We start from the raw sequence: 24,899 nt of genomic DNA, 5'->3' as shown, positions 1-24,899 counted from the left end.
TGACAGCTGCGACCATAGAAAGTATGCGGCCAACTAATGACAACCTATATATTGTGTGACAAAAATATTTTCCCCCTGTGCCTCATGGCCCCAGAGATACAACGTCCAAAATTTGATGAAAATAACACTGCGCAAAGTCGCTGTTTCATGTAATTATTTTTTCCGCAATGTCGCCAAATAATTTTAAATTTATTTTCGTGCTGGAATGCTTTCCATAAGCAAGGCTTCAACATATATTGCGCATAAAAAAATCCGGGAGGTCGTCGGGACCAACCTGCCTGATCTCACGTGGAATCACCCAGTATATTGTTCCCCACAGGATAATGGAACGGAGTATATGACATTCCTATTGCATGAAACAAACCTGTTTCGGTTACTAACTTGGCATTCTTGACTAGTTTGTGGTCTATTCACCACAGGGATCATTCAGGCAAGTTTAAAGGCACAGCGAAAAACTATTTCGACGGGAAAGGAGCCAGCTACAGTGGAGACCACTTATAACGTAACCGCTTACAGTGCGGGACCGCTTATAATGCAGCTTTTCCCGACCCCCAATATTCTTCCCATAGAACATAATTAGGGTTGGACTTTTTGGGGTTTTATTTTTGTCAAAATTCAGGGGTGTTTTCTTGTGAACAAGGAAACATGGTGAAAACAGGTGAAATATGTTTATTCGGGTACTTTTCGGGTGAAAAAAAAACATACCCTTTACAAATTGCCAAAACTAAAAAATGTCAGAGTAACACCCAAACAGCTGCGTGCAAGGCTCTTTATTTATTACAAATTTTTGTGATGCTGCTGTTGTGTCGGTGGCTACAAATGCAAGACTCAATGCAGTATGCAAAAAAAGAGTTGTGAAAGACAAAACAGAAGGTGAAAAAGTATATTTACAACTGTTACTGCAACTGCACAGAACTGTGAACCTTGGTAAGCACAATCCTTTTACAGTAATTTGCTCCACTGCAAGTCCACTATTGCAAATGTTCCTTTTGCACATTAACCTTTCGTGAGACTCACAATCGCATTAACCTTTTGCAACTTGTAGTGATAACACGAAACCATTGATAAGGTATTCAGCAGCTGTTGACCAGTAATACAGTAAAATCTCGTTAATTCGGATTTGAAGGGACCGCAAAAAAAATCCGAATTACCCGGGTTTCCGAAATAACGAATTTACGCCAAAAAAGATTATTTTTATTTTTTTTACATGCGCTGCACTCACACAGGTTTATTTCTGGAAAAACTGGTCAATAGTTGCTGTTTACCAGATGTTTGCATGCGAATAACAAGTTTCCGGACGCCCGCAAGCAGCTCCTCAGCACAGGTACCATCGGGGCCGCCATTGAAGTCCTTGAGGGTGGCTAGGGCCCCAGGGGCTTCCTTCACGGACGGGTGTGGCCACGCGCGGAGGCCGTGGCACCTCTTCACAGTCGATTCCGCTGTCGGATTCATCGTGCTTTGTGCCCAACACATGATTGATACTGTCTTCGTCCGTCAACTGCCCGGTGACAACAACGCCGTCGTCAAGGGAAACGTAGTCCGCTAGTAGCACCGTGCGGGGAAGAACGCGGTCGAAAACGCCATCGTCTTGTACGCTTCGGAAGTTTCTTTTGGGGCATCCAGTTGGTCCTCAGATTGCACAAATCCGCTATGTTTGAAGCAGTTAAACACCACCTTTTCCACTTTTTGCGTGAGCAATCATGGCCACGTGCAGTCCGAACGCTCCCATTGAGGTACGAATGCCACGAGGAGCAGCGAGGAAGGGCAGCGCGCGGCGCGTGTGCAATAAGAGGGAGAGAGAAGGAGGCCGGGTGATGACCTCTCTTGATGGGAGCTTGCACCGCTCATTTTCGCGTTTGCGACAGCCGATTTTCCGGCTAGGATCTCAATGGAAGTTTAATGCGCCGCTCTTTTTCGCGTTGGTGACAGCCGATTGTCCGGCCCGAAGTCCGAATTATGTGGAGCCCGCTGAATTTTTTGACGAATTAATGAGAGCTTCCTGCATTAGAAATACATGGTAGTTTTGACGGGACCAACTGGAGGAGTCGAATTATCCGAAATTCCGAACTAACGAGATTCTACTGTATCAGCTGGGCCTTCAGATGTTCGTCATCCATCAGAGTTCTTTGTGGCGTCTGCATGTACCGCATCCTGATGAAGCTTCGTTCCACATCACAGCTTCCATTTGGGATGCAAAGTAGCGACAGAGCTGCAGATGCAAGGGTTGGGTACCTAGATGATGCAGACTTCCAATAGTTGAGCACTACAAAGTAGGGGTGTGCGAATATTCGAATTCTCAAATCCAATCGAATATCAAACGCTCGAACTATTCGATTCGCGAATCGAATATTCAATATTCGATTTTTCGAATATTCGACTATTCCACGAATATGAACGACACATCCCGAAAGTGGGCTTCACCTGATGCTTCCGTGCATGAGGTGAAGCCTCCTTTACGAAATTGCCCTTGCTGCAGGACCAACACAAGCGGACGGTGTTCAGTTTAAGATAACGTTATCCAAAGTTAGTTTTGGAGACATCGTCTGTGGAAGGGACGACGCCCCTCCCACATGCAGTTTAGCGGTGCCGACGAGGGACTTTGATTTGATGTCTGTGAGGTTGCCTTTAAAAAGTTAGGACTCTTGAATAATGACTACAGCCCATGAACAAGAAGGGTGTCTTAAAGATGTCCTTTGCATCTAAAATTTTAGTAGTGCAACTTCCTAGGACGAGTGCAAAGAAACTAAAGGGTGTTCATGGCAAAGCTGAGGCAGGATGCCAATTCGTTTGTTTCACAAATGGCCTGTGGTTGTCTGAAACAATTACAGCCTCATCCATATAACATGCTACTGCCTGACATAAAATTTTGAAATGAAGGTAACCACTCCAGTACTCCAGTAAGTGTAGGCTCACCTGAATATCAGGAAGCACTCTCATATAAAATTAAAGAGTAGGGGCTTTAAACAGAAGAACTGCATGTCTTTCTTGTGACAGTTAATGCCAGAAAAATTACACTAAAGCCATGGGCTACAAAATGGAAAGTTTTAGTGCGAAAGTCACATATTTTAAATTTTGCGCAAATATTCGATATTCGATTCGGTATTCGGAATTTTTTTCCCCATTCGATTCGATATTCGATTCGACTTAAAATATTTGGATTCGCACACCCCTACTACAAAGTCATCATTTGTGGGAGGGTCTTCCAACATATATTGTCCAAACTCAGACTTGAGCTGATCACCACAATCTGTGACCAGGCAAAACAGTTCTTTGTAGGAATCAAAGTCCCTCGTCGTAGATGCTGTGAAGGTCTTGTCTAACACGGCAGCCTTTCACCACATTTCCAACTGGGATGGCATTTCTGCAGTGCCCGATAGGTTCCTGCTTGTGGTTTCTTTCCACTTGTTCAGGATGGGATTGCAAAATGTATGGCAAGTTGCCTTGACAGTGGTTCTCACATCCTTCGGCAACATTCCCAGCACGAGGCGGGCCTTGTCACTGGTGCCAATGTTTGCTTTAATGCCAGCAAGGACTTCCTGAAGTCTTACTTTTGCAAGGTGGTTGTACTGTGGGAGAAACACCTCCCCACTCTCTAGCTCTCGTTGAATGTTTGTTACCGGTTTGAGCACTTCAAGAACTAGGACACCTGCTCCATATATAGCACCTGCTTTTTGCCAGTCAACAGGCTTCTCAGTTTCTCCACCTTTGCGTTGCCACCACTGTGTGCTTCCACAAGCTCTGTGAGGCAGTCTCACATCTCAAGTGTCACCTTCAGTGAACTGTAAAAGCTGTACCACCGCTGCGGTACGATTGCTGGTGTTTTTTTTCATATCAGGGAGTGGGATGCCATTGGAGCTACACAACTCCTGGTACTCCTGGTAGAGTCGGTTGCTGTGCTTGAATAGGGTGCCGTAATTCAAGACAACCTGCTGAAGGTCCCTGACGCATTCTGAAGCGATCGCATTTCCGACAGCGACGTGTACCAAGTGAGTCACATCCTTTATGTGAAGAATCTTTACCGCTTCCCCATCGTTCACATCTTTCACCATCCTTTGCATGTACTGCGCAGAATCACTTGAAATCGCTATCATGTCTGTCCACGACTTGCCTAGGAATGTCAACACTTCGCGAAGCACATTTGCGACGGTATATGCGTTGCATAGCTTCAGTCGCTTTACGTCTATGAGGTAGACGACGTTTTGCTGTTTCTGGTGGCTGTAGAAACAGATTGGTGTTTTCACCGTCGGGTATCCCATTATATCATGTAACTCGTCGACGATAAAACTCAATTTTGAGTCCTTGACATCATCTCGAATGTCTTCTAGGTGCTTATTGAACACCTCCAGCAGTTGTTTACGACGGAGCTGGTGGCTTGCGGGCATAGTTCTTGCAGCAGGGCAGTATTTCCGGACAAATTCGCCGAGTGATCTGTCGGCGTGTTCAAGGCTGATTCCGCTTTTCGCTATCGCAAGCACGAACTCGTGGATGGCTCCTTCTGAACTTTTCTCCCTGTCCAACTGGCCATAGCAGACATCAAACAGTGTCTGCTCTCCATCAACTTTCCTTTTGAGCGTGCCATGCCTTGCGGATGTGAGGTGTTCCTTAATCCTATCATAAGGCTTCTTTGACGGATTTGATGGAAGCACGAAGTGGCAGAAACGGCACGCGAGCACATCTTCACCGTCACCTTTCTTGACGATCTCTAAGTCCTCGTACTGCACTGTCCAGTCTTCGAGACTCTTCCTCTTCCGGCCCATGACAGGTTCGATACAGCCGAAGCCAAGACCACGAAGAATGAAACGCCGCACAGAAACGAAACTGCACCCTACTGAACGCGCGTGTCTCCTTCGTGCAATAAAATAAATGATACACTAAACAGAGCCGGTGCTACGACGCAAATGCGCTATGAAGGCTCTTTTGGCGCCAAGGCGGCGCTAGCTTCTGCCAATGTTTCCAAGGACAGCCGCACGATGGCGGGTCCTGACCAGTCGTTTTCGGATTAAACCCAATTGCCTAGTTAGTCATTCGGGGGGTAAATTCGGGCGATATTGGGTTTTACCCGAAAAAGTCCGACTCTAAACATAATGTATAGGAATACCGCTTATAATAGTTCATCCCGACGCGGGATATCGGTTATAGTGCGGTCATCAAAGGACAGAGCGAATTTGTCAGCGAATTGCAAAGCGCGCGCCGCGGAGAACGCTTCTGTTATCACCTCGTGACGAGGTGGGCGAGGGTGTTTTGTGAGGGAGGTTGGCCGCCGGGAAAGCTTCTGACTTGTCTTTGCATTACGTAACCCGTGCCATCTGAGACGCGATCAACGCGCAGAACTTATAGAACGATCTTGTAGAGAACGACTTTGTTTCTTCAGCGGACACTTTTGACGGGCGCCGATGTCTGCACCTACGAGCGAACAGCCACCGATGAAGCGATAGTGCAAGCTGTCCGGGACCGTGAGGCGTGCGTGCTGGAAAACGACTCGGATGATGATCGGGACTTTGCGGCAGCAGTCCCGCAATGAGGCGATAGTGTGTGTGCACAAACTAAGGGACTTCCGTACCCAGAATGGACTGAGCGACGAGGCATTCAGTTGCCGCGCCATTGTTAGGGATGCGCGTGCAAGACATGGTCAGGAAACTACGCCAGACAAAAATCACAGCGTTTTTCCAGGCTCCACGAGAACGTTGAATAAACTTCTGTGCAGGAAATCTCCGTGCTGTTCAGTCTGGCGCACAACATGGTATAACAGAACAGTGGGTGCTCAATCTCGGGCATGTATTGGCCTAAAAATGTGACATTTGGTTATAGTGCGGTACCGCTTATAGTTCGGATTTTCGGCGGTCCTGTGGCATACGTTATAAGCGGTCTCCACTGTACTTTTTTTTACCGTGTGAGCAAACTCATGGGAATAGGGAATACCTACCAGCTTCTTCTCCTCAGGAAGGGGGCACAGGCCTATCAACTGAAAGAACACTTCTAGCTAACGTTTAAATCTTTGATGGAGGGTACCCAGCCAAATACAATTGCTCAATCTGAAACTGAAAGCTTCTGTAGCAGAGATGAATTATCATTTCTTACCTTCTTTGTATTCCATTTCATGAGGATCTGACTTGAAGCTAACCCAGATGTACATGGGAAAAACCAGGAAGGCACATAAGATTATCTGTAAAACGAAATAGTGTCTCAAAAAACCAAGCATGTCTTTCTGCTCTCCTAATTCTTTTGGTGCTCAGGCAACACCATTCATGGACCTCACATTTCACACACTGAGGCCCTAACATGCTGAGTTCCCTGAGTACACTAGCTCCTAACTTTTGCATGTAACTTGAATCAATGTTAATTGTGCTGATCTGTAAACACAAAAGTGTCACCCAAGATTTGCTTCTAGAACACACTTTAGCTCCTACCATGGTTGGAAAAACATGCTCACAGTATGTGACTACCCGACTGAAAAGGAGCTCGGAGCACGCTATCTTTGGTAGCTACAACATAGGTTGCTCAAACCAGTGGTTGAACCAGAGAGGTGTTACATACAATACACATTATTACAAGCTTGCTCCTCTTTACAGCAATGCTTAATTTAATCTATGTTAATTTAGAACACACTGCTTTGCTGGGAGTGATTTTGTTGAATGCCTTACCCCATCAATTACGCTGCCACCTCCTTATGCCAGCGCACCTCTTCCTGGCACGGTTTCCTATAAACCGGGTCGGACTCAACCGGTCCATAGTTACTCCCTGTTTCACTTTTGTCTCGTGTGCAAGAGTAAAGTTAACCTGAATATTAACCTAAATCTGCTGCTTAATCCTAAATCCATCAGGTCCTAAAGTCAATCCTAAATCTATACCTAAATCTGTCAAGCTGCTTCTTGCAGCTTTTTGCACTGGGCCTCCCGCATTGTACTTGCGACAATGTGAAATAAAGTTTCAATTCAATTTAATTCAAATACAGTCGCTGATAGATTGGTTTTGATTCTGAAAAATGAGTTTCCTATTTTTTGGACAAAACCATTGGAACTATTCAACTTGCAATGGAACCAACGGATTGTTATGACCAGTGCTGTGAAAAAATTTTTTGCGGAACGGCTAAGCTTTTCATGCACATTTTGGCTCAAACTTGCATGATGCTGCAAAGCATGCATCCCCCAACAACCAGAGAGTTGTGTCAAACAGTGTTCCAGATCCCAATTTTGGGGGCAGCTTCGGAGAGAAGCTTGCACATAGCTAGAGGAGCAACTGACATGTGCATGCTCACCGGCTCCCCTTCAAACACATAATGCCAATGGATTTTGAAAACATGGACAATCATCATATACAGTCGCCGTCCGATATTTCGGACTCGGCGGGGATTGCGCAAAAGTTCGAATAAGCGAGCAGTCGGAAAAAATGAATTTCGCTTCGAAATAAACTTTACTAAGCACTAGTAGGCTGGAAAAATTTGTCGATGCTGTTCTAACGCGCTTCCAGCTCTGCCTGATAACATCAGCTTCTATTTCCCGAAGCGATATTTCGTTACTGTACACTGACAGAGGTACCGTCGTCATCAAGTCCACAAGTCGGCTTCACCTAACGCTTGCATGCTTTAGGTGAAGCTCGCTTTAGAGCGCTGTCGCGCGACTCGCGGGCGGACAGCACGTGCCGGGCCTTTTGAATCATGCCATTGGCCAAAAACGAAGACGCAAAAGCGTTACGACAGACCTCTTCTACTCAGAGGAATGGAAAATGAACAATCACTGCCTTTTTTTTCTTCTCAATATTTTAGTTAGTTGATTTCTTTCTATATGAATTTCGGATGATACCAATATTTTCCATCACCCCAAGAGAGAAATTCGCTGGTTGGGCAAACAGAGTCCGAAATATCAAGTGAAGCATGCGACACGTGTCTTAGCTCAGAAAGCATTGCGTTGACAGGAAGGGAGGGAGTACCGGCTGCAAAGGTAAAAACAGCAGTTATGAATTTGTCTGCATTAAAGTGTTGAAAGTAGTGTTCTGTGTTGTGTGGTGTTGTCCTGGTTCGTGTTTTTACCGCTTATAGTAGAATGCAAGTCTTTGGTCTGACTTGCCACACAGCAGGACGTCTGACCTCAAAGGAATGAAGATGTGATGTGCAAGACGACGAAATAAAGATAAAATCAGGTATACCATCATTCTAAATGTGGTGGCAGATGAAATGAAGTAAAAGCCTATGATAATTTTCTGGGGATTGAAGAATGTGCCAAACTTGAAGTTTCCAAAGGAGATCATGGTCACTGTCACTATCAGGGGGGAGTATGACATCAGAAATTATGAGCACATATAAACAGAGAGTGTGGAGTGCATGGCCAGGAGCATTTTTCAGGCTCGGGACTGCTCTCGTGATGGATAGTGCACCGGCTCATTTCAACTAACAGCCTTAAGCAACACTTAAACACAGGTTTGTCAGTGATCCCTGGTGGTTTGACACCACTTTTACAGCTTGCAGACATTGCATGGAACAGATCATTTAAAGCTGCAATGAAGGAACTGTGACTCAACTGGATGTGCGATGGTGTAGTAGAACTCATAAAAACAAGGAAACGGTGGAGCACTTTATACCTGATGGTCGCAGAATGAGCGAAAGAAACATGGGACTAAGTATTTCAAGATCAAATCAAAGAGTTCTTTGTGAAGTGTAGACTAATTCGGCACCAGAATGAGGGATTGTTGCACAGCAGCTTCCATGAAACAATGACGAAGGCCGCGATACACCATCCACACCGAGAGGTGAACCATCAGGACTCAGACATGCAGAGGTACTGTATGAAGACTAAGAAGGTGAATAAATAATTAAAGATGATAAAGTTTGCACACATAAAACAACACCAGTTCAGTTTTGTTTTAAAATATTTGTATATGTACAGACGCCAGTGCTCATCGCTTTCATTCAGCCCTTGAATTTTGCAACATGACGGCAAAGAGCAGCTTTTGGAAACCTTGTAGCTGGATTCACTCCAATGATACAGCATGCAGAATAATGAGGAGGAATACAGTATTAGCACAAACAAATATACAACGGTACTAACTAAGTAGTTTGCACCTGAGGCAATCCTTATCGCTGCTATAGCTACTTTTTGGTATTTAATTGATTTTGTTAGACATTTGTTCTTTACCTTTAGCCAGAGAGGACAGGTGAAGATGCCCCAGGTGAGCTCTCGCACTCTGATGCCTCCCATAAAAAGATTTGTGATCCACTTCTGGCAACATGGGTGTGCGAGAAATGTCCGGTTGCGCATTTCTGCCGCAATGTCCACCGCAGTCTTGTATCCCCAGTCTGGATTTTCTTCACTGAGAACATCATATGCACGGCATGTTGCTTCCTGGTAGCTGCAGTCTAAAACGCCACGGGCCATTGAGGCAAATTCCCTGCAAATACCACTACGTAAGTGACTCCAGCGCAAACTATCAGCAATAATCCTTTAATGGCCTGTGCAGTGTGTATAGCAACACCACTGGATGACCACACAAATGAGCCGTTATCAGGCATGTCTCTGGTCCCATGAAGGAGAATTGCATCGCACTATGGGTTTTCACCAGACATACTCAGATTTAGCTAACGTTAATGTCTGTTGTAACAAACTGCCACCAGTGAGGTGCAGATCAGTACAATGCCAATCCCGTTAATTCGCACTTCCTTAATTTGAACTTTCGAATAATTCGAAGTGATGCTGTGGCTCTGTCAAAGTTGCGTATTTGAATGGGGGAAAACGCCCAGCAATTTGAGCAGATGGACGTGCGCAAACAGTTTATTCAAACAAGATTGCCTTGCTGCGCCTGACTACGCTCCGATCCAGCGGCACGGCAACCAGCGTGTCAGTGGGACGATTACTTTGCATTACTAAAGGCAATACTCATGCTGGAGGAAAGAGGAGCAAGGACAAATCACCGTAATGGCATGCACAATCACGACTGGCAGAAAATGATGCTGCTTACATGTGGTCTGCAAACCAAGTAAGCCAAGCGGCTTTAAGGGGATCCCTTTCTGTTGATCACACAGACAACAAAAGGGCATGAATGACGGCTATTTACTCGGATTGGATCAGCGTTCACGGGGTTAGTGATTGCACAGAGCCGAGGCTGAAGAAACGAATGCAAACACATACCTATCACAGATTATTTTCAGCCCTCAGATGTTTTGATGCTTACCTGTAAATGGATATTCTATAATATGAACGAGCCTCTTATATTTCTGGCCACATGCGAAAGGGCCTAACGAGCTACGATTCATCTCTGGTGCTGCTACTGTAATATGAGCTGGGTCATTCCAGGCGAAATGATCCAATGTGTGCGCTCGACCCCCCATAATTTTGGTTCAAAAAATTGCCACCCATTCCTTACGACAGGAAAAGCCATGTGTCCGAGATTTACTCGAAAATATTTGCTCGCTCAGAATTTACGCCGGGTCAAAGTTTGTAAGAATGACGTAAACCATACCGGGAAGTAAGTAGACTAGTGGGCAGAATATTGCAGCTGGACAGGTTTTTGTGGTGCAGAACGAGAGAGCAGGGTTCAAATAATGTGCCAAGGTTAAAATATTCCCGCTTGTTCCACATTTGGCCAGTCAAACGGACCCCATTCGCCGGGCTATTTCGTCCTATTTTGGGCCTCGCTAAGGATACTTTCCAGATGAGTGGGAAATCCAGGAAAAATTGAGCATATTATCCACTTCCAATACATTAAGTTCGTTTATTTTGAAGATTAAATTCGCAGTAGTTTTTGCTACATTTAATCTCAAAGTTCGAACTTTACTCAAAGTTCGGTGACTTCGATGCCAATTTTGAAAATGAAGCGGTCAGCGCGCAACAGTAGAAAGGTATGCAGATGATAGCTCGAAATTGAAAGCAAGACATATAAAAAAACTAAAAAATTACTTTTCCATATGCGCGAGAAAATATTTTTTATGTCGGACATGGTACATGCGGACCGTGCGGGTATACTGACGGGCGGCTCGCGTGGCCGTGCTTTGCAGAAGATGCCTGCCGGCAGGGTGACAGCTGTACCATAGTGGTTCTGGACCTTTCTTTTTGAGAATCGAAATAGTCTGTGTTGATGATGTGGCGGCCCGTGGAAGACGACGACGACACGCCTCTGCTGCCGCGCGCTACTGCGCCTGCCAGCCAGTTCTACCGGCACCGTCCTAGCGTGGGGCCACGTCCATCTGCCGGCTGGGACATTCCATCATCGCCGGTCAAGATCCATGTAGAGGAATACCCCCTCCTCTACAATATAATTTGTAATTCCCTCTTCAGCATTCAATCGTGGCAGTAAAACAGGGTTACGACGGTCTGTGAAGTCGTGAGGGCGGTGGCTTTGCGCTCTGAGGGGCAATAGGCTGCTTTCGCCACAGCATCAATGTGCATTCACAGATAACGTCGGCACAAATTACCGCATCGAGGTGGTACTGCACAGGCAAGCATTTACTCGTGACACTGGTAGTGATTAGCACTATGCGGCGCACTCAAGCGGCCTTCTGAGCGGCCCATGTGTTTCCAGCCCCATCGGCCCACCGGGAAATTTCGCTGCGAGTCCTATGGCCAGTCTGCCCCTGCCGCTGATGCTGTGGAAACGGGCGAAAACTGCCTATTCCCCCTGTGAGCGCAGCGCCACCGCCATTACCACTTCACGGACCGTTGTGCATTTCTCTTACTGCGACGACTGAATGCCGAAGATGGAATTACAAATGATATCAACAAAGACAATTTAGGTTTTTAAAAAGGAAGGTCCAGAACTACTACGGTACAGCTGTCACCCAGCCGGCAGGCGTCTTCTGCAAACCACGGCTACGAGAGCCGCCCGTCAGTATACCCGCACGATCCGTACGTACCATGTCTGACATAAAAAATATTTTCTCGCGCTTATGGAAAAGTAATTTTTTACTTTTTCTATATGTTTTGCTTTGCATTTCGAGCTATCATCTGCATACCTTTTTACTGCTGCCCGTCGACCGCTTCACTTTCAAAATTCGCATCGAAATCACCGAACTTTGAACAAAGTTCAAACTTTGAGATTAAATGTAGCAAACACTACTGCGAATTGAATCTTCAAAATAAATTAACTTATGGTATTGGAAGTGGTTAATATCCTCAATTTTTCTTGGATTTCTCACTCATCTGGAAGGTGTCCTTAGCGAGGCCCAAAATAGGACGAAATAGCCCCGCGAATGGGGTCCGTTTGACTGGTCAAATGTGGAACAAGCGGGAATATTTTAACCTTGGCACATTATTTGAACCCTGCTCTCTCGTTCTGCACCACAAAAACCTGTCCAGCTGCAATATTCTGCCCACTAGTCTACTTACTTCCCGGTATGGTTTACGTCATTCTTACAAACTTTGCCCCGGGGTAAATTCTGAGCGGGCAAATATTTTCGAGTAAATCTCGGACACATGCCTTTTCCTGTCGTAAGGAATGGGTGGTAATTTTTTGAACCAAAATTGTGGGGGGTCGAGCGCACCCATTGGATCATTTCGCCTGGAATGACCCAGCTGCCAGTGCGTCCGGCCCTCATTCAGAGAGACCCCCTTGGTGCGAGCTCCACATCATTCGAACATATCTCCTTCGAGTTCGAATTAACGGGATTGCACTGCACTATAGTTTCTTCCAAACTCAGAATTTTTTTATAAATCACACAGTTTTGAGTGCTTTCCACTGGATATTCTCTGCTTCAAAATTTTATGTACATACTTATACAGGGTATCCCAGAAAAATGCCACTGAATTATAATAAAAAAACTATGCCATGTAGAATCATGCGGTCAACGACATTTGTTCTTACTAGGTTTCTGCCATCTCCTGATGTGCATTTCATGTAACATAAGTTTAATTATGTAAATATTTGTGCATTGAACTCAGAAATTTTTCAAGTAAAGGTTACATTTTTGACCCCAGCAATGTGAAGAGCATGCCGAATTTACTCAAACTAATGATAATTGACAGGGATATTCAGGAGCTATCCCATTTGCAAAAATAGCCCAACATCATGTTGTACGGAGCTCCCAGAAGATAGCGCGCAACAAATTTTTCAGCGCAATCCTTGTCAGTCCGATGAAAGGAGGTTGGAAACCCAGCCCACACCGGCATCGTAGAAAGAAATAACACAGGCATGGCTTATCACGTCCGGCTTCCGCTGGAATCATGGCTTCCCTCTCCCAATTTCAGGAGCTGTCACTTTCTCTACTATCACTCTGTGGGCTGGGTTTGCAACCTTCTTTCATCGGACTGACAGCGACTGTGCTCAAAAAGTCACTGCGCATTATGCTCGGGTGTTCCGAAAAGCATGATGTTCAGCTATTTTTTCTGATAGGATAGCTCCCGAATACCACAGTCAATTATCATGAATTTGTGTAAATTTGGCACGCTCTTCACATTGGTGTGGTAAAAAAGTTACCTTTACTTGGCAAATTTACGAGTTCAGTTCACAAACCCATAATTAAACTTACGTTACATGACATTCACATAAGGATGTGGCAAAAACCTAGTAAGAACAAATCCCGTTGACCGCATGATTCTGGGTGTTGTAGTTTTTTTATTGTAATTCAATTACACATTTTCTGGGACACTCTGTATGTAAACATATATGTAACACTATTTTGCCCGTAAAAATAATGCTGGTGAGAACATAAAATAAAGGTGTCATATCAGAGTATCGAGTTTTGCGAAACAGTCAGTTGGAATCACGTTAGCTCAACTAGAATGCCACTGAATGCACATGTGTATAGCAAGATATTCAGATGCCTCTGCATGTGTATCAATGTGCCTCCTATAGCTGCTAATGCAACTGCTGTACACACACACACACATCAACTTGGAAATTGCATTAAATGAGAAATTATATTGAAAACATGAGTGGGCCTTTTGAAGTTATGCACTGAATGACAAACATGACAGCTAATCCCATTTGTTATGCATGCATAAATGCTCTCACTTGATCCATCTTGAAATGATCATATAGCGGCCTCCTTCCGCTGCTTTAATTAAAGACATGGAATCTTGCTCCCAATTTCTGCATGTTTTACAGGATCATTCTGATCCATATACAAGGGTGGATATATGTAAAAATTGCCATATATAGGAGCTTTTGCTTACATGCAATGGATTGTGATAGTATTGCAGTTATCATCATATCAAGGTTCGTAATGTACAAGCTGAACAGTTGAATAAGCAGTACAGTTTTGTTGTGCATACAAAGTGTAGTCTTAGTGTAGTGTAGTGTAGTGTAGTGTAGTGTAGGACTTCCGTCCACACATCTTGAAATAAAACAGAGAATATGAGCATCTCTTTTGCCTAGTGTTCCTCAAGCTCAAGGTACTTTTTTGTTCCAAAAATAAAACGTTTCATTCTTAATAACACACTATTGAAGTCAGAAAGTGATGCATGTTTGAGATTTAATGTAGCAAACAACCATAATCTGCACAGTCACTGAAGCTTAATAATTGCTGTTTATAGTTTACCATGTACAGGCTATTTGTCATCAAGCTTCTGTACACAGTTTTATTTTGCATAAATATGTTTTAAAATATTAAACAAAGTACAGTAATAAATCATAGGACCCATGCCTGAAGAAACAAGTCTCCTTTTTCTGCGTTTAGATAAAATATCAAAGAAATGTGTCAAATATTGGAGGAAGCTCATTGTGTATGTATTATGCAGGGATGGGCAGTATTTAAATACGTTGTAATTAAAATACTATTTAAAATATAAATACATGTATTTATATTTTGTATTTAAATACAGACTAGAAAAATATATTTATACCTATATTTAAATACCAATTTTTGGCTATTTATTCTTGTAAATACTTTATAAATACTCGTAAATACAGAATATGCTGACTGATATCTTGAAGTTGCCCTGCATCTGATCTTTCGGGAAGAAGGGTGAGTTTGGGGTGCAGTTATGCCGTGTTTGCGCTATAGCATGTGCATGCGACAAGTCATTTTAGATTTCGAGGTTTTCACTGTTGCTGCAGACAACGGTCACGACTACCCGATTACCTTGTTGTACGAAGTATCTTCGTCAAATCTAATAAAAGTCTTTGTTCATCGGCACCTGTGGAGATTCTGTTCTTCTTTGCGAATCTGATTGTACGGCCGAACAGAAAATGTCTAAAGGTGCAGTCTTCGAGAAACTTTTAATATTGAAAACACCATGATAACCTAACAAATAAATGATATTGTTCCTTGCTGATTTGTTGTTATGGTTATCGTTGTTTCTGTAATTCCAGATGACATCTTCCTCAAACTATTTATGGTAGTAGTTACGGTATTTAAATACTGTATTTATATTTCGTATTTAAATACTCATGTTGAAAAGTATTTATGAAGTGTATTTAAATACCCCTTTCAATAAAGTATTTTGTATTTATACTTAAATACTAAAAAAATGTATTTATGCCCATCCCTGGTATTATGCAATGTGTATTTGTTCGTCAGAGCAGTACAACAGTCAGCCCTGGTCCACACATTATGCAACCATTCAGATTGAACTGCATGTAAATATTGCCAGCATCCAAAAGCGCACAGAACAACCAAATTAGCTTGAAAGTGCATCAGTTCACGCTACGTGTCTCATGAGCATTCTTATCATTAGCATGTACATATATTGTTTCTCCACGTTTTTTCTATCTTTTAATTCTTCATTCCTTTCACCATTCAGTGTTTTAGATGTCTGGAAGGTCTGTCCACAGCTCACACTGCATGGATGATCCAACCCACCAAGCAGGCTTGTCCAAGGCCAAGACTTTATTTATCACAACAAGAAAAGACTGCCCAAAGGTAAGCACACATGATGTTGGCACCGCAGACAACTACTGTATTTTCTCAAATCTGAGACGACCCCCCATGTTCAGGGTACACAAATTTGGAAAAACAAGTAAACAGTTAGAATCAATGCACAATACCATTTATTCGTCATCACTTGCTTTGCTACTGTGTTGTTGCTATCTACGCACAGCTCATTGTCCTCCGTTTTGTCCAAAGAGTTAGATAAACCATAATTTTTAGCAGCGTGCACGACAACATCGTCAGGCACATTGCACCAAGTGTCCAAAATCCACTGCGCTGGCACAATTCTTAATCTCTCCCTGCTGTTTTAGCCACCTTGTAACATTTGCTTCCGGTACTTGAAACCGCCTTTCCACCGTTAAATTGTGGCTGTATTTACAAAAGTGTTAACTTTTTGCAGGAGACAGATGCCATGAAAGTGAATGAACGCTGTCCCCATTGTGTCCGTAATGTCGTATTTGCATCGCGCTGACACCGCAACACGTTATATTGGTCGTGCCACGCTATTGGCCGATCCTGACACCTGCTCCCGCCTCTCCCCTGACCTCGTTGTGGCGCGCATATTCGAATCTAAGATGACCCTAGCTGACTTCGCGACTCGCGAAGCTGACTGGCGTCCACAACATAAAAGTTTGGCTTGTGATAGCGCTTTTGGGCTGCACAGAAACAACGTACAGCTTTAACCCCACTTCATTCCCGCCTCAGCGTGAGTGGTTCCCTTGCAGACGCAACATCAACGCACAGAAATCCGTCTTACCAGGGCAGAGCCTCTGCGAGCTGGCTCAACCTTCTCTGTTATCCATAAGAAGCTACGAAGATTTCTAACTTAAAATCACACTTGAAGAAAAAAATTTTGTGTTGGCTACGAGCGAGATTAGTACTTTACTTGGGGGTGTAAAATTGTAAAAAAGAAAGTGATGTAACAGAAATCGTGGGGTTAGCCAAAGAAACAAGAGCTGTCAGGTTTATTTGTGTGACTGAAAAGATCCCGAATCCAAGCATCAGCGCTCGCAGAGGGCAAACACTTCTCCTCCTGTATGACTCTACGTAATACTAATACATATATCAGAACATTTGCTCATATCAATGAACTGATCTGCCAAACGCCAGGTCCAAACGTTTGTTCTTTGGCCCATGGAAAGATTTTTTTTCTGTGACGTTACCTCGATATGTTTGGTTTCATGCAAGCCTCTTCGATAACTATATGCTGTATCATATATTTTTTGTAGGGCTGTGCGAGTACTCGAAATTTCGAGTTCGAGTCGAGTCGGTCTCATACTCGACTCGGACTCAACTCGACAAATGATGACTCGTCAACTTTCGAGTACTTTATATCGTTTCGAGCTCGCGTTAAATCCACATTAAAATCCATCACATATAAGATATAACCTGTCACAACGATTCCACCATTTGGAAACACGCATTCGGCGCCGCCGTGATCGCTTTCATAATTCCATGATCTTGTTTTCACTATTAGCTTCGGCTAACCTAGACTTGGATACAGACTGAGTAGTGGCCATGAATGGCAAACCAGCTTCAACTGGCTACTGCTGGCTATGGAGGGGTCGCTCACGGAAGCGTATCCGACATGGGAGGAGCTCATGGGAGGAGCTCATGGGAGGGACATGGGAGGATGGGACATGGGAGGGCTTGCTACTCACACAGCCCTAATTTTTTGTGATTTCAGCAAACACTTCCTTCCTAATTTTGAGCTGTTTTGTCTTTAACATTGAAGTACAGTGGAATATCACTAAACGAAAATCGCTTAAACGGCATTAATGCCTTAACGGAACAACAGCTGCAAGGTCGTTTGGATTTGGATTTATGCAATGCAAAAATTTTCCCGTTAAACGGAACGAAAATTTTTACGCCACCAGGTAAACGGAACAGAAAACGAAACTGACTGAACATTTCAGAGCGTCATCGCTATGCGCATCGCAACCTGAGCCTTCCGGTATGGATATGATTAGGCTTAGTATGTTAACAGCAGTACGTGCCATTCCCAATGGCACCGCAGAAGCGTGCGCATCATTCTCTTCATCTTCAAAGCAAGAGTGAGGTTATCAACAATTTTGGGAGTGGCTTCTACACAAAAACGGCGCTTGCGATGAAGTAGGGGATGCCGAAAAGTACGCTAACAAGCACTCTTAGTGAAAATGACACACTGTGCAATGCTTTTAGTGCTTCATGATTTGAACCCCAAAGAAAAAGACTGACTCGGTGACTACAAAGAGCTTGAAAAATGCATTCTACGGTGGATAAGGCATGCCCGAAGTCAGAATATCCCAATGAATGGGACAACTGTTCGTGCGGAGGTGGGACATCTCAATGAGGGCTAGAATAAAGTTGAAAATTGTGTGTGTATTCTTTGTCTTTGATACAGTAACGTGCATAAAGACTGCTTACAGCTTCTGCACTCCTGGAAATTACACCATTTAAAATCTCACACCACAACTCAGTAAATGGAACTCCTGATAAACGGAGCAGATTTTCCCGGTCCCTTCAGGTTCCGTTTAAAGAGATTCCACTGTATGCTTGAAACCAAAACTGAACAAAGTTTCACACCATAGATGAGTAAATTCAGTACTGCACAAATACATGTGCACCATTTTAAATAAAGTGTGTAAGGGGAATGTGGGTCATACTTGCTCGCCTCCTGAAGTGTCCTTCGTGTGGTTCCCTCATGGACGCGCAGTGCCAGGCGTGCATAGGTGCCAGATAAGAGAAGAGCCAAGTGAATGGGCTGGTCACTCCCTTGCCATAGCAGCTGGCAGAGGCGAGTGCGTTGTGTGAATGCGCCCCAAAGGGAGAGCACCACCAGGGCTTTGCGCTCCGCAGCACATGGATCCTGCGCCACACATGCCTTATCAACAACTGTATCATAAGGTAGGTGGTTTGATGGAGCACTGGACACACTGAGACTTTTGTGGCATTTGAACAAAACGGTCAAAGATAAAATAGCTTGTCCTGCTCCACAATGTCACGTTCATTCATTTGACGCAACATGCAAGACACAGGTGCTGTAGTGCCTCGCACTCTCCCATTTCCGGAACAGCAGACACCATCGTAGCACACAGTAAATTCGACAGAAAACTTCAGGGCGAGAGGACAAAGTGGAGAGCGAGCAAACCCATCTACTTTTTGCAAGCACCTTTAAAGTCGTGCGCTCTGCAATGCGCACATCTAATCCCCGTCAGTTATGCACAGCTAAACGCACCACGTTCTCACTTTAATGCTTATGGAGGCTAAGCCTCTTGAAAGTGCCCCCTCATTTAAAAAATAGAATCTTGCTTCTCGATTTTTGCACGTCTTTCCGGCCCGCGGGAGATTTCTGAGCGCTCTAGGCAAGTATATGCTTTCGAAGTCTGAACGCGAAGTAAATGCTTTTGAACAAAGTCCTGTTTACATGTAATGTACTTCAATGGCTGAGCTGACGGGAACCAGCAATTTGATCGTACAGTAGAACCTCTTTATAGCGAAGTTGGTAAAACAAATAAAAAACTTCACTATATCAGTATCTTTACTACATCAGTACTTTATGGCTGCGGTTTCAACAGATTGGGACCACAGGTTTACTTCACTATAACCATATGTTCACTATATCCAGGTTCACTACAGTGAAACCCGTGTAGAACGATATCGGGGGTTATCGCTAATGTAATCGTTATGCGAGGGATATCGCTACAGGAGGGCTGACCTAGGCCAGCGCCATCCTACGGAAGTCGAGCGCTGCGCGTTATCTCGCGAGCGACGCTAACGACGAACGCTACAAAAGAGGGTGGGTACAATCTCGATGATAAAATCTAGATACGATCATGGATGATACGAATTTCAGGATGATACAAATTATTTCCCGGCCCCGGCCGGAATGCCTATTCCTCCCATGTATTTGAGTTCGGATGATACGAACGAGCCGAGGATGCGACAGAGGTCGTTCCCACGTGACGCACGAGCGCGAGTTATGCTGCTCCTTCTTTCGAAAAGGGAGGGAAATCCTTACCATCCTCACCACCGTGACCAGAACACGTGGAGGGAACATATCGGGACAACTTCTAGCAACATTATGCGCGCGTCACCATTCCGCAGGTCGGCTTCACTTAACACTTGCGTGCTTTAGGAGAAGCTCGCTTTAGAACACTGTCGCGCGACTCGCGGGTAGAAAGCACGTGCTGGGCCTTTTGAATCATCTCGCGAATTTGGGCAGCATTGGCCAAAAACGGAGACACAAAGGCTTTACGACCTACCTCTTTCTATGACAGTAATAGAAAATGAACAGTGACTGTCTATTTTCTTGCCTCAATTTTTATTTTGGTTTAATTCTTTTGATACGAATTGCGTATGATACGAACTTTTTCCGCTACCCCATGAGAAAAAGTGCGAGGGTACATCCTCCTGACGTTGACAGTGTCCTACAATTCGCAGAAGGGTGCAGCACCGAACAGCGTGCTGCCAAAGTTGGTCCGCGAGCGTAAGGGCGTCAGATATCGCTGTACGAGTACTCAGAACGGCGAACTTTATCGTTATGCCCGAGTCCATTCTCCATAGAGACAATGTATATTTTGACGGTAAAAGTAAAAACGATCGTTCTACGGGGTATATCGTTACGCGAGGGATCGTTGTGTGCGGGTTTTACTGTATATAGAGGTTCTACTGTACTATCGGAGTTACTGTTATATCAAAGATCGTAATAAACGGGCTCGACCGTATTCGAAAAATTGAACATGAGATATTCAATTTGTATTTGTATGCTCAAATATTTGCACAGTCCTTGATCGGTGCCATGATAAACCGGAGAATGTAAGATGCAGTGTCAAGTATTCATGTGATGCGGGCATATTGAGGCAGACGTTAGATGTCTACCGTCTCTGCCAAGCCACAGCCGAGGCATTAGTTGACAGTTGAGCATTTCCCCAAAGAGGACCAACGGGATCGCTCAAAGCACAATGGAACAGATGTTGCAGCATACAATGCTGTCTTTTGCAGGCAGTGGAAGCATTCCATGTGTCCACTGTTTTGTTCCAAGTAGGATCAAAGCTCCCAAAGAAAGCTGACAGAAGTTGTCGCACGACAGTTGTGATAGTGGATGGCATACCAAACGGTGCTATACATTCTTTCAGAAGAGAGATGTGGCTACATCATAGGTAATAAGGGTTGGCAGCCGCTTCTGCGGGTAGCTGCTTGATGAATTGACTTTTGTACGTTGTGAAGTGATAGGGTGAGTGGAAAGGCAGATACACTACAAAAGTTGTATGACACGACAAGTTGTATGCCGTCTGTTCCCGGGTACGACTTCAAGAGCAGGGTTCGGAGCCTTCCTGTTGAACGACCTTACTCAGAAGAACCGAGTTGTGGTAAGCCGGTGCCAATAGGGTCGGGCGCTTTGGTCGATGTTGCTAGGACCTAGTCCTAGCAGCATAAAAAATAAGATACCTAGCATAAAAAAATGAGATGATGTTAGTATTGCAAGGAAAATGCGTACTGTATTGCGAGATACAGTTGGTGCCGATGACGAATCCCCAATACACGGTTCATAGCGGCTGACATGTTAGTCCTAAGCTTTAGTGCGGCAGTTTAGGGTGCTCCTAGGACTCTTGGCCAGCGTCCTAAATTGCGCGGAGCTAGCGCCACCACTTTAGTGTTGTAAAAGTTTCGTGCAAGCCACTTACGGCTCCGGCACTACATTAAGTGGGAAACTCCTTAAGTATTACACTAAATTTGTTTCGTGCAAGCGGGCCCTTGGCTGCAATTACCATAATTCTTCCACTGCGGAAGCCACGTCGCCGAGCATTCGATTCCTTCCGTTATGAACAGAGGGTGATCTCTGGTTACTATTCATGACCTTGTTCATTCAAAAGTTGGCTTTGCAAGTAGCAAGACAACAAAAGGAAACAACATTGCTCCTTTTGCTTTTTTCTGTTTGGAATAACATTCAGGATAGTCAATATCACAATTTTCGGATCAGAGGGGGAGATTACCTTGCCCTTATCCATTCGGGATTTATTGTGATATCCTGGTTAGGTGATTTATCCTACAACCGGTTTATCTTCCAGGCTCTGCAGCACCTGTCATTCTGGGCAGGAATTTCCCCCGCACAGCAGATGCTAACTTGGGATTATTCTATACCACATATCATTGGGATTTAACCCCTGTATCTTGGTAATGGACGACACGGTATTGCAAGCTACTGTTACCTTCCAGGAATCATCGTTGTGTCTGCAGTTTTAGGATCATTTCACGAACAGCCTCAGAGACCCCGACGGAGAGGAGACTGACCCGCAACCTTCTGTCCCGGACCTGAACCAGGATCCCATTCCTGGACCTTCCACCGGCTACAGTTTGTGGCACCGCAGGCAGCGCATGTAGCAGCCACTATTTCAGTCACTAGGACCTAGCACTCGTGGTTTAGTTGGCACTTGTGATTTCTGTTTCGCAGTCTTCCGATACAATTTTTGGGGGTGTGCCTCTTCAGGTACTCGCGGCTTGGGGTTTTCCTCCTTACTGCATTTCCCGTTTTTTTCTCCTTGTAGGCATTAGTGTGACAAGGCTCCCCGTTCTCAAACCCCCGCGAAATTCCATTGCCGGCAGCTGGCTCGTGACACACAGCGTCCTCATGGGCCGTTGTCTCCTCAGCCCGCCATTCTGCACTCCATAGCTACATGGACCGTTGTCACCGACATCCGACCTATAGGATGGGCATTCCGCAGTCAATGGTCTTCACAGCCGCGCCCACCCTGTGACGCAGACCCCATGACGGTACCTCTCCCCTTTCTGGGACTGACACCGCAACAACGCCATCCTCATGATCCGTCCTTCGCTCTAACTGATGAAAGGCTGTAATGCCCTACGCGTCTGGTCCCGGAGCTACACCGGACCATGCACTGCCGCAGTGAGCTGCACCGGATAAAGACAAAAGCTACGTGGGCAGCAAGCAACATTATAGTAGCTCTGGCAACACTGCCCCGCCACCGCTCGAACCTGTTATAAGAATCAGCCCTGGATGACGCTTCCCCTGACCAGGATCTTCTCCTGGATCTGCCTAAAGACTTGCCTTCTCTTGATGACTCTTAAGTTTGGGGCAGTCGTGTCGGTGGGGGGAAGTGGGGTAGCACTATGGCCGCTGTAACGGCAGGGGGCGCTGCGTTTGCCTTGTTATCTTGGGGGTGTGTTCCAATGACAAAGCTACAAAAGCCGAGGAGTGCCGGCTCGTGAGGGTGGGTGTGTGGAGCGGCAGCCCGGTAGCCCGTTTCTGGCATAAGGTATGAAATAAAGCTTTTGTTGTTCTTTGCTACCTGTTCTTGTTGTTGACTGTTCCTTCACATGCAGGACAAGCGAAACATCGCCCCGGGAGTGGGATGGGGATTTTCCAACACACTAAAGACACTAAAAGTCTCAAAGGTAGGATGGCATATACGCAAGCTAGCTGGTGGATGAACACCAGCATGCTTGAAGTCTCGTGTGTGTAGTTGTTGCTGGTGTGTGTTTGCCCTGCCCAGACTCAGGCTTCAAGTATGATGAAGTCTCAAAGGTCTCATTACAATTCGTGTCATAAGCATATATGTACGAAGGTGGTTCCATACGTTTCCGGCCCGACCAACTTTTAATAGTCATAGAGACGAAACAAGTGTATCACTTTTCGACATAGTCACCCTTAACTTCGATGCACTTTTGACACCTTTCAACCAGCATTCTTATACCCTTGTAAAAATAGTCCGAAGTTTTGTCCGCAAAATGCTGGAAAACTGCCTCTTGCACCTCACTCTCGTTTTGAAATCTCCGTCCTCTGAGATCCGTCTTCAAGTTTGAGAACAGGAAGTAGTCACTCGGTGCCAAGTCTGGACTGTAGGGTGGGTGGTGGATTTCGCAAGCCGCACTCCTTCAGTGCAGCCTTGGCAACAGAAGCTGTGTGGACAAGGACATTGTCCTGGAGCAACCGGACACCTCGACTCAACCTGCCGCGCCTCTTTTCCTTGATGGCGTCTCGCAGTTGGTGCAGGAGTGAAGCATAATAAGTCGCATTCACTGTGGTGTTCCTCTCTTTGAAGTCGATGAGGAGGATCCCGTGACAATCCCAAAATATTGTTGCCATGATCTTCTTTGTGCATTGTGTGACCTTGGCTTTTCTTGGGGTGCTTCTCCTGGTTTGCGCCATTCCATCGACTCCTTTTTCGAAAGAGGATCATAGTAGAGCACCATAGTCTCATCCCCTGTGACAATTGACTTCAATATTTCTTCTTCGTTCTCTTGACAGTGCTCCAAAAACTCTTTGCCACAGACGACGCGCTGTTGCTTCTGAACTGACAAGAGAAGTCGTGGCCCCCATCTCGCACTGACCTTTTTCATGTGAAGGCCCTCGCCGATGATGCGAAAAACGGTTGTTTTGGAAAGCCCCAGCCTTTCTGAGATTTCCTTCACCTTCAGACGCCTGTCGCTCAGCACTTCCTCCTCGACAAGAGACAAATTTTCTTGTGTCACCACTTCCACTGGACGACCATCGCGTGGATCATCTTCAATGGACTCTCGCCCCAGTCGAAACTGCTTAGCCCAGTCTTTTACCGTTGTGTACGACGGAGAGGCTTCCCTGTACACGTTGTCCAGTCGCGCTTTAATTTCTTTAGGCGAAAGCCCCTCTTTTGTCAAGAATTTTATCACAGCGCGGTACTCGACTTTTTCCATTTTAACTGAAGAGTGCACCCTGGCTGTTTGAAATGCCGCTCTCCAACTGACAAAAGCATGGAGAGGGTTGAGGGGGGTGCTCCGGCCCTCCAAAAGATGGCGCCACGCATCCTTAATCGCATTTTCAAATTTGTGCACATTTTCTACCTCGGGCTGGAAACTTATGGAACCACCCTCGTACATTATGTAGAATGGCTTGCAGAATGGTTGCGGATTTTCAGCATGAAGGAGCTAAAAAAAATTGGCCTTATTCAATTACATGAACAACACAACATGGCAGGAAGCAACATGGTAGGCGACTGCACACGGGTAGGCAAGATAATGACAGTTGACATAGCAGTTGTTTTGCAGCGAAGTGAAGTTACTGCAGCATTGAGCTGTAACTGGCACCAGAAGAACGAATGACAAAGCATACGTAACTGACCAGTAGACT

The 24,899-nt window shown here is 45.0% G+C and overlaps 1 protein-coding gene across 6 annotated transcripts in view; it reads right to left on the bottom strand.

Annotated features, from left to right (window-relative positions):
• The window catches only part of LOC135388537 (transient receptor potential cation channel subfamily M member 2-like), a 408,615-nt gene that overhangs the window by 138,699 nt on the left and 245,017 nt on the right, over positions 1-24,899 (bottom strand). For all 6 annotated transcript variants that reach the window (XM_064618137.1, XM_064618138.1, XM_064618136.1 and 3 more), the window contains exons 11-13: positions 18,439-18,641; positions 9,129-9,381; positions 6,079-6,163 (exon numbers count right to left, since the gene is read on the bottom strand). In XM_064618137.1, the coding sequence (XP_064474207.1) occupies positions 6,079-6,163; positions 9,129-9,381; positions 18,439-18,641 (541 nt within the window). The remainder of the gene's footprint in view (positions 1-6,078; positions 6,164-9,128; positions 9,382-18,438; positions 18,642-24,899) is intronic.

The sequence above is a fragment of the Ornithodoros turicata genome, chromosome 3, assembly GCF_037126465.1.
Source record: "Ornithodoros turicata isolate Travis chromosome 3, ASM3712646v1, whole genome shotgun sequence".
Classification (NCBI taxonomy): Eukaryota; Metazoa; Arthropoda; class Arachnida; order Ixodida; family Argasidae; genus Ornithodoros; species Ornithodoros turicata.
This window is presented reverse-complemented; position numbering and strand designations above follow the sequence as displayed.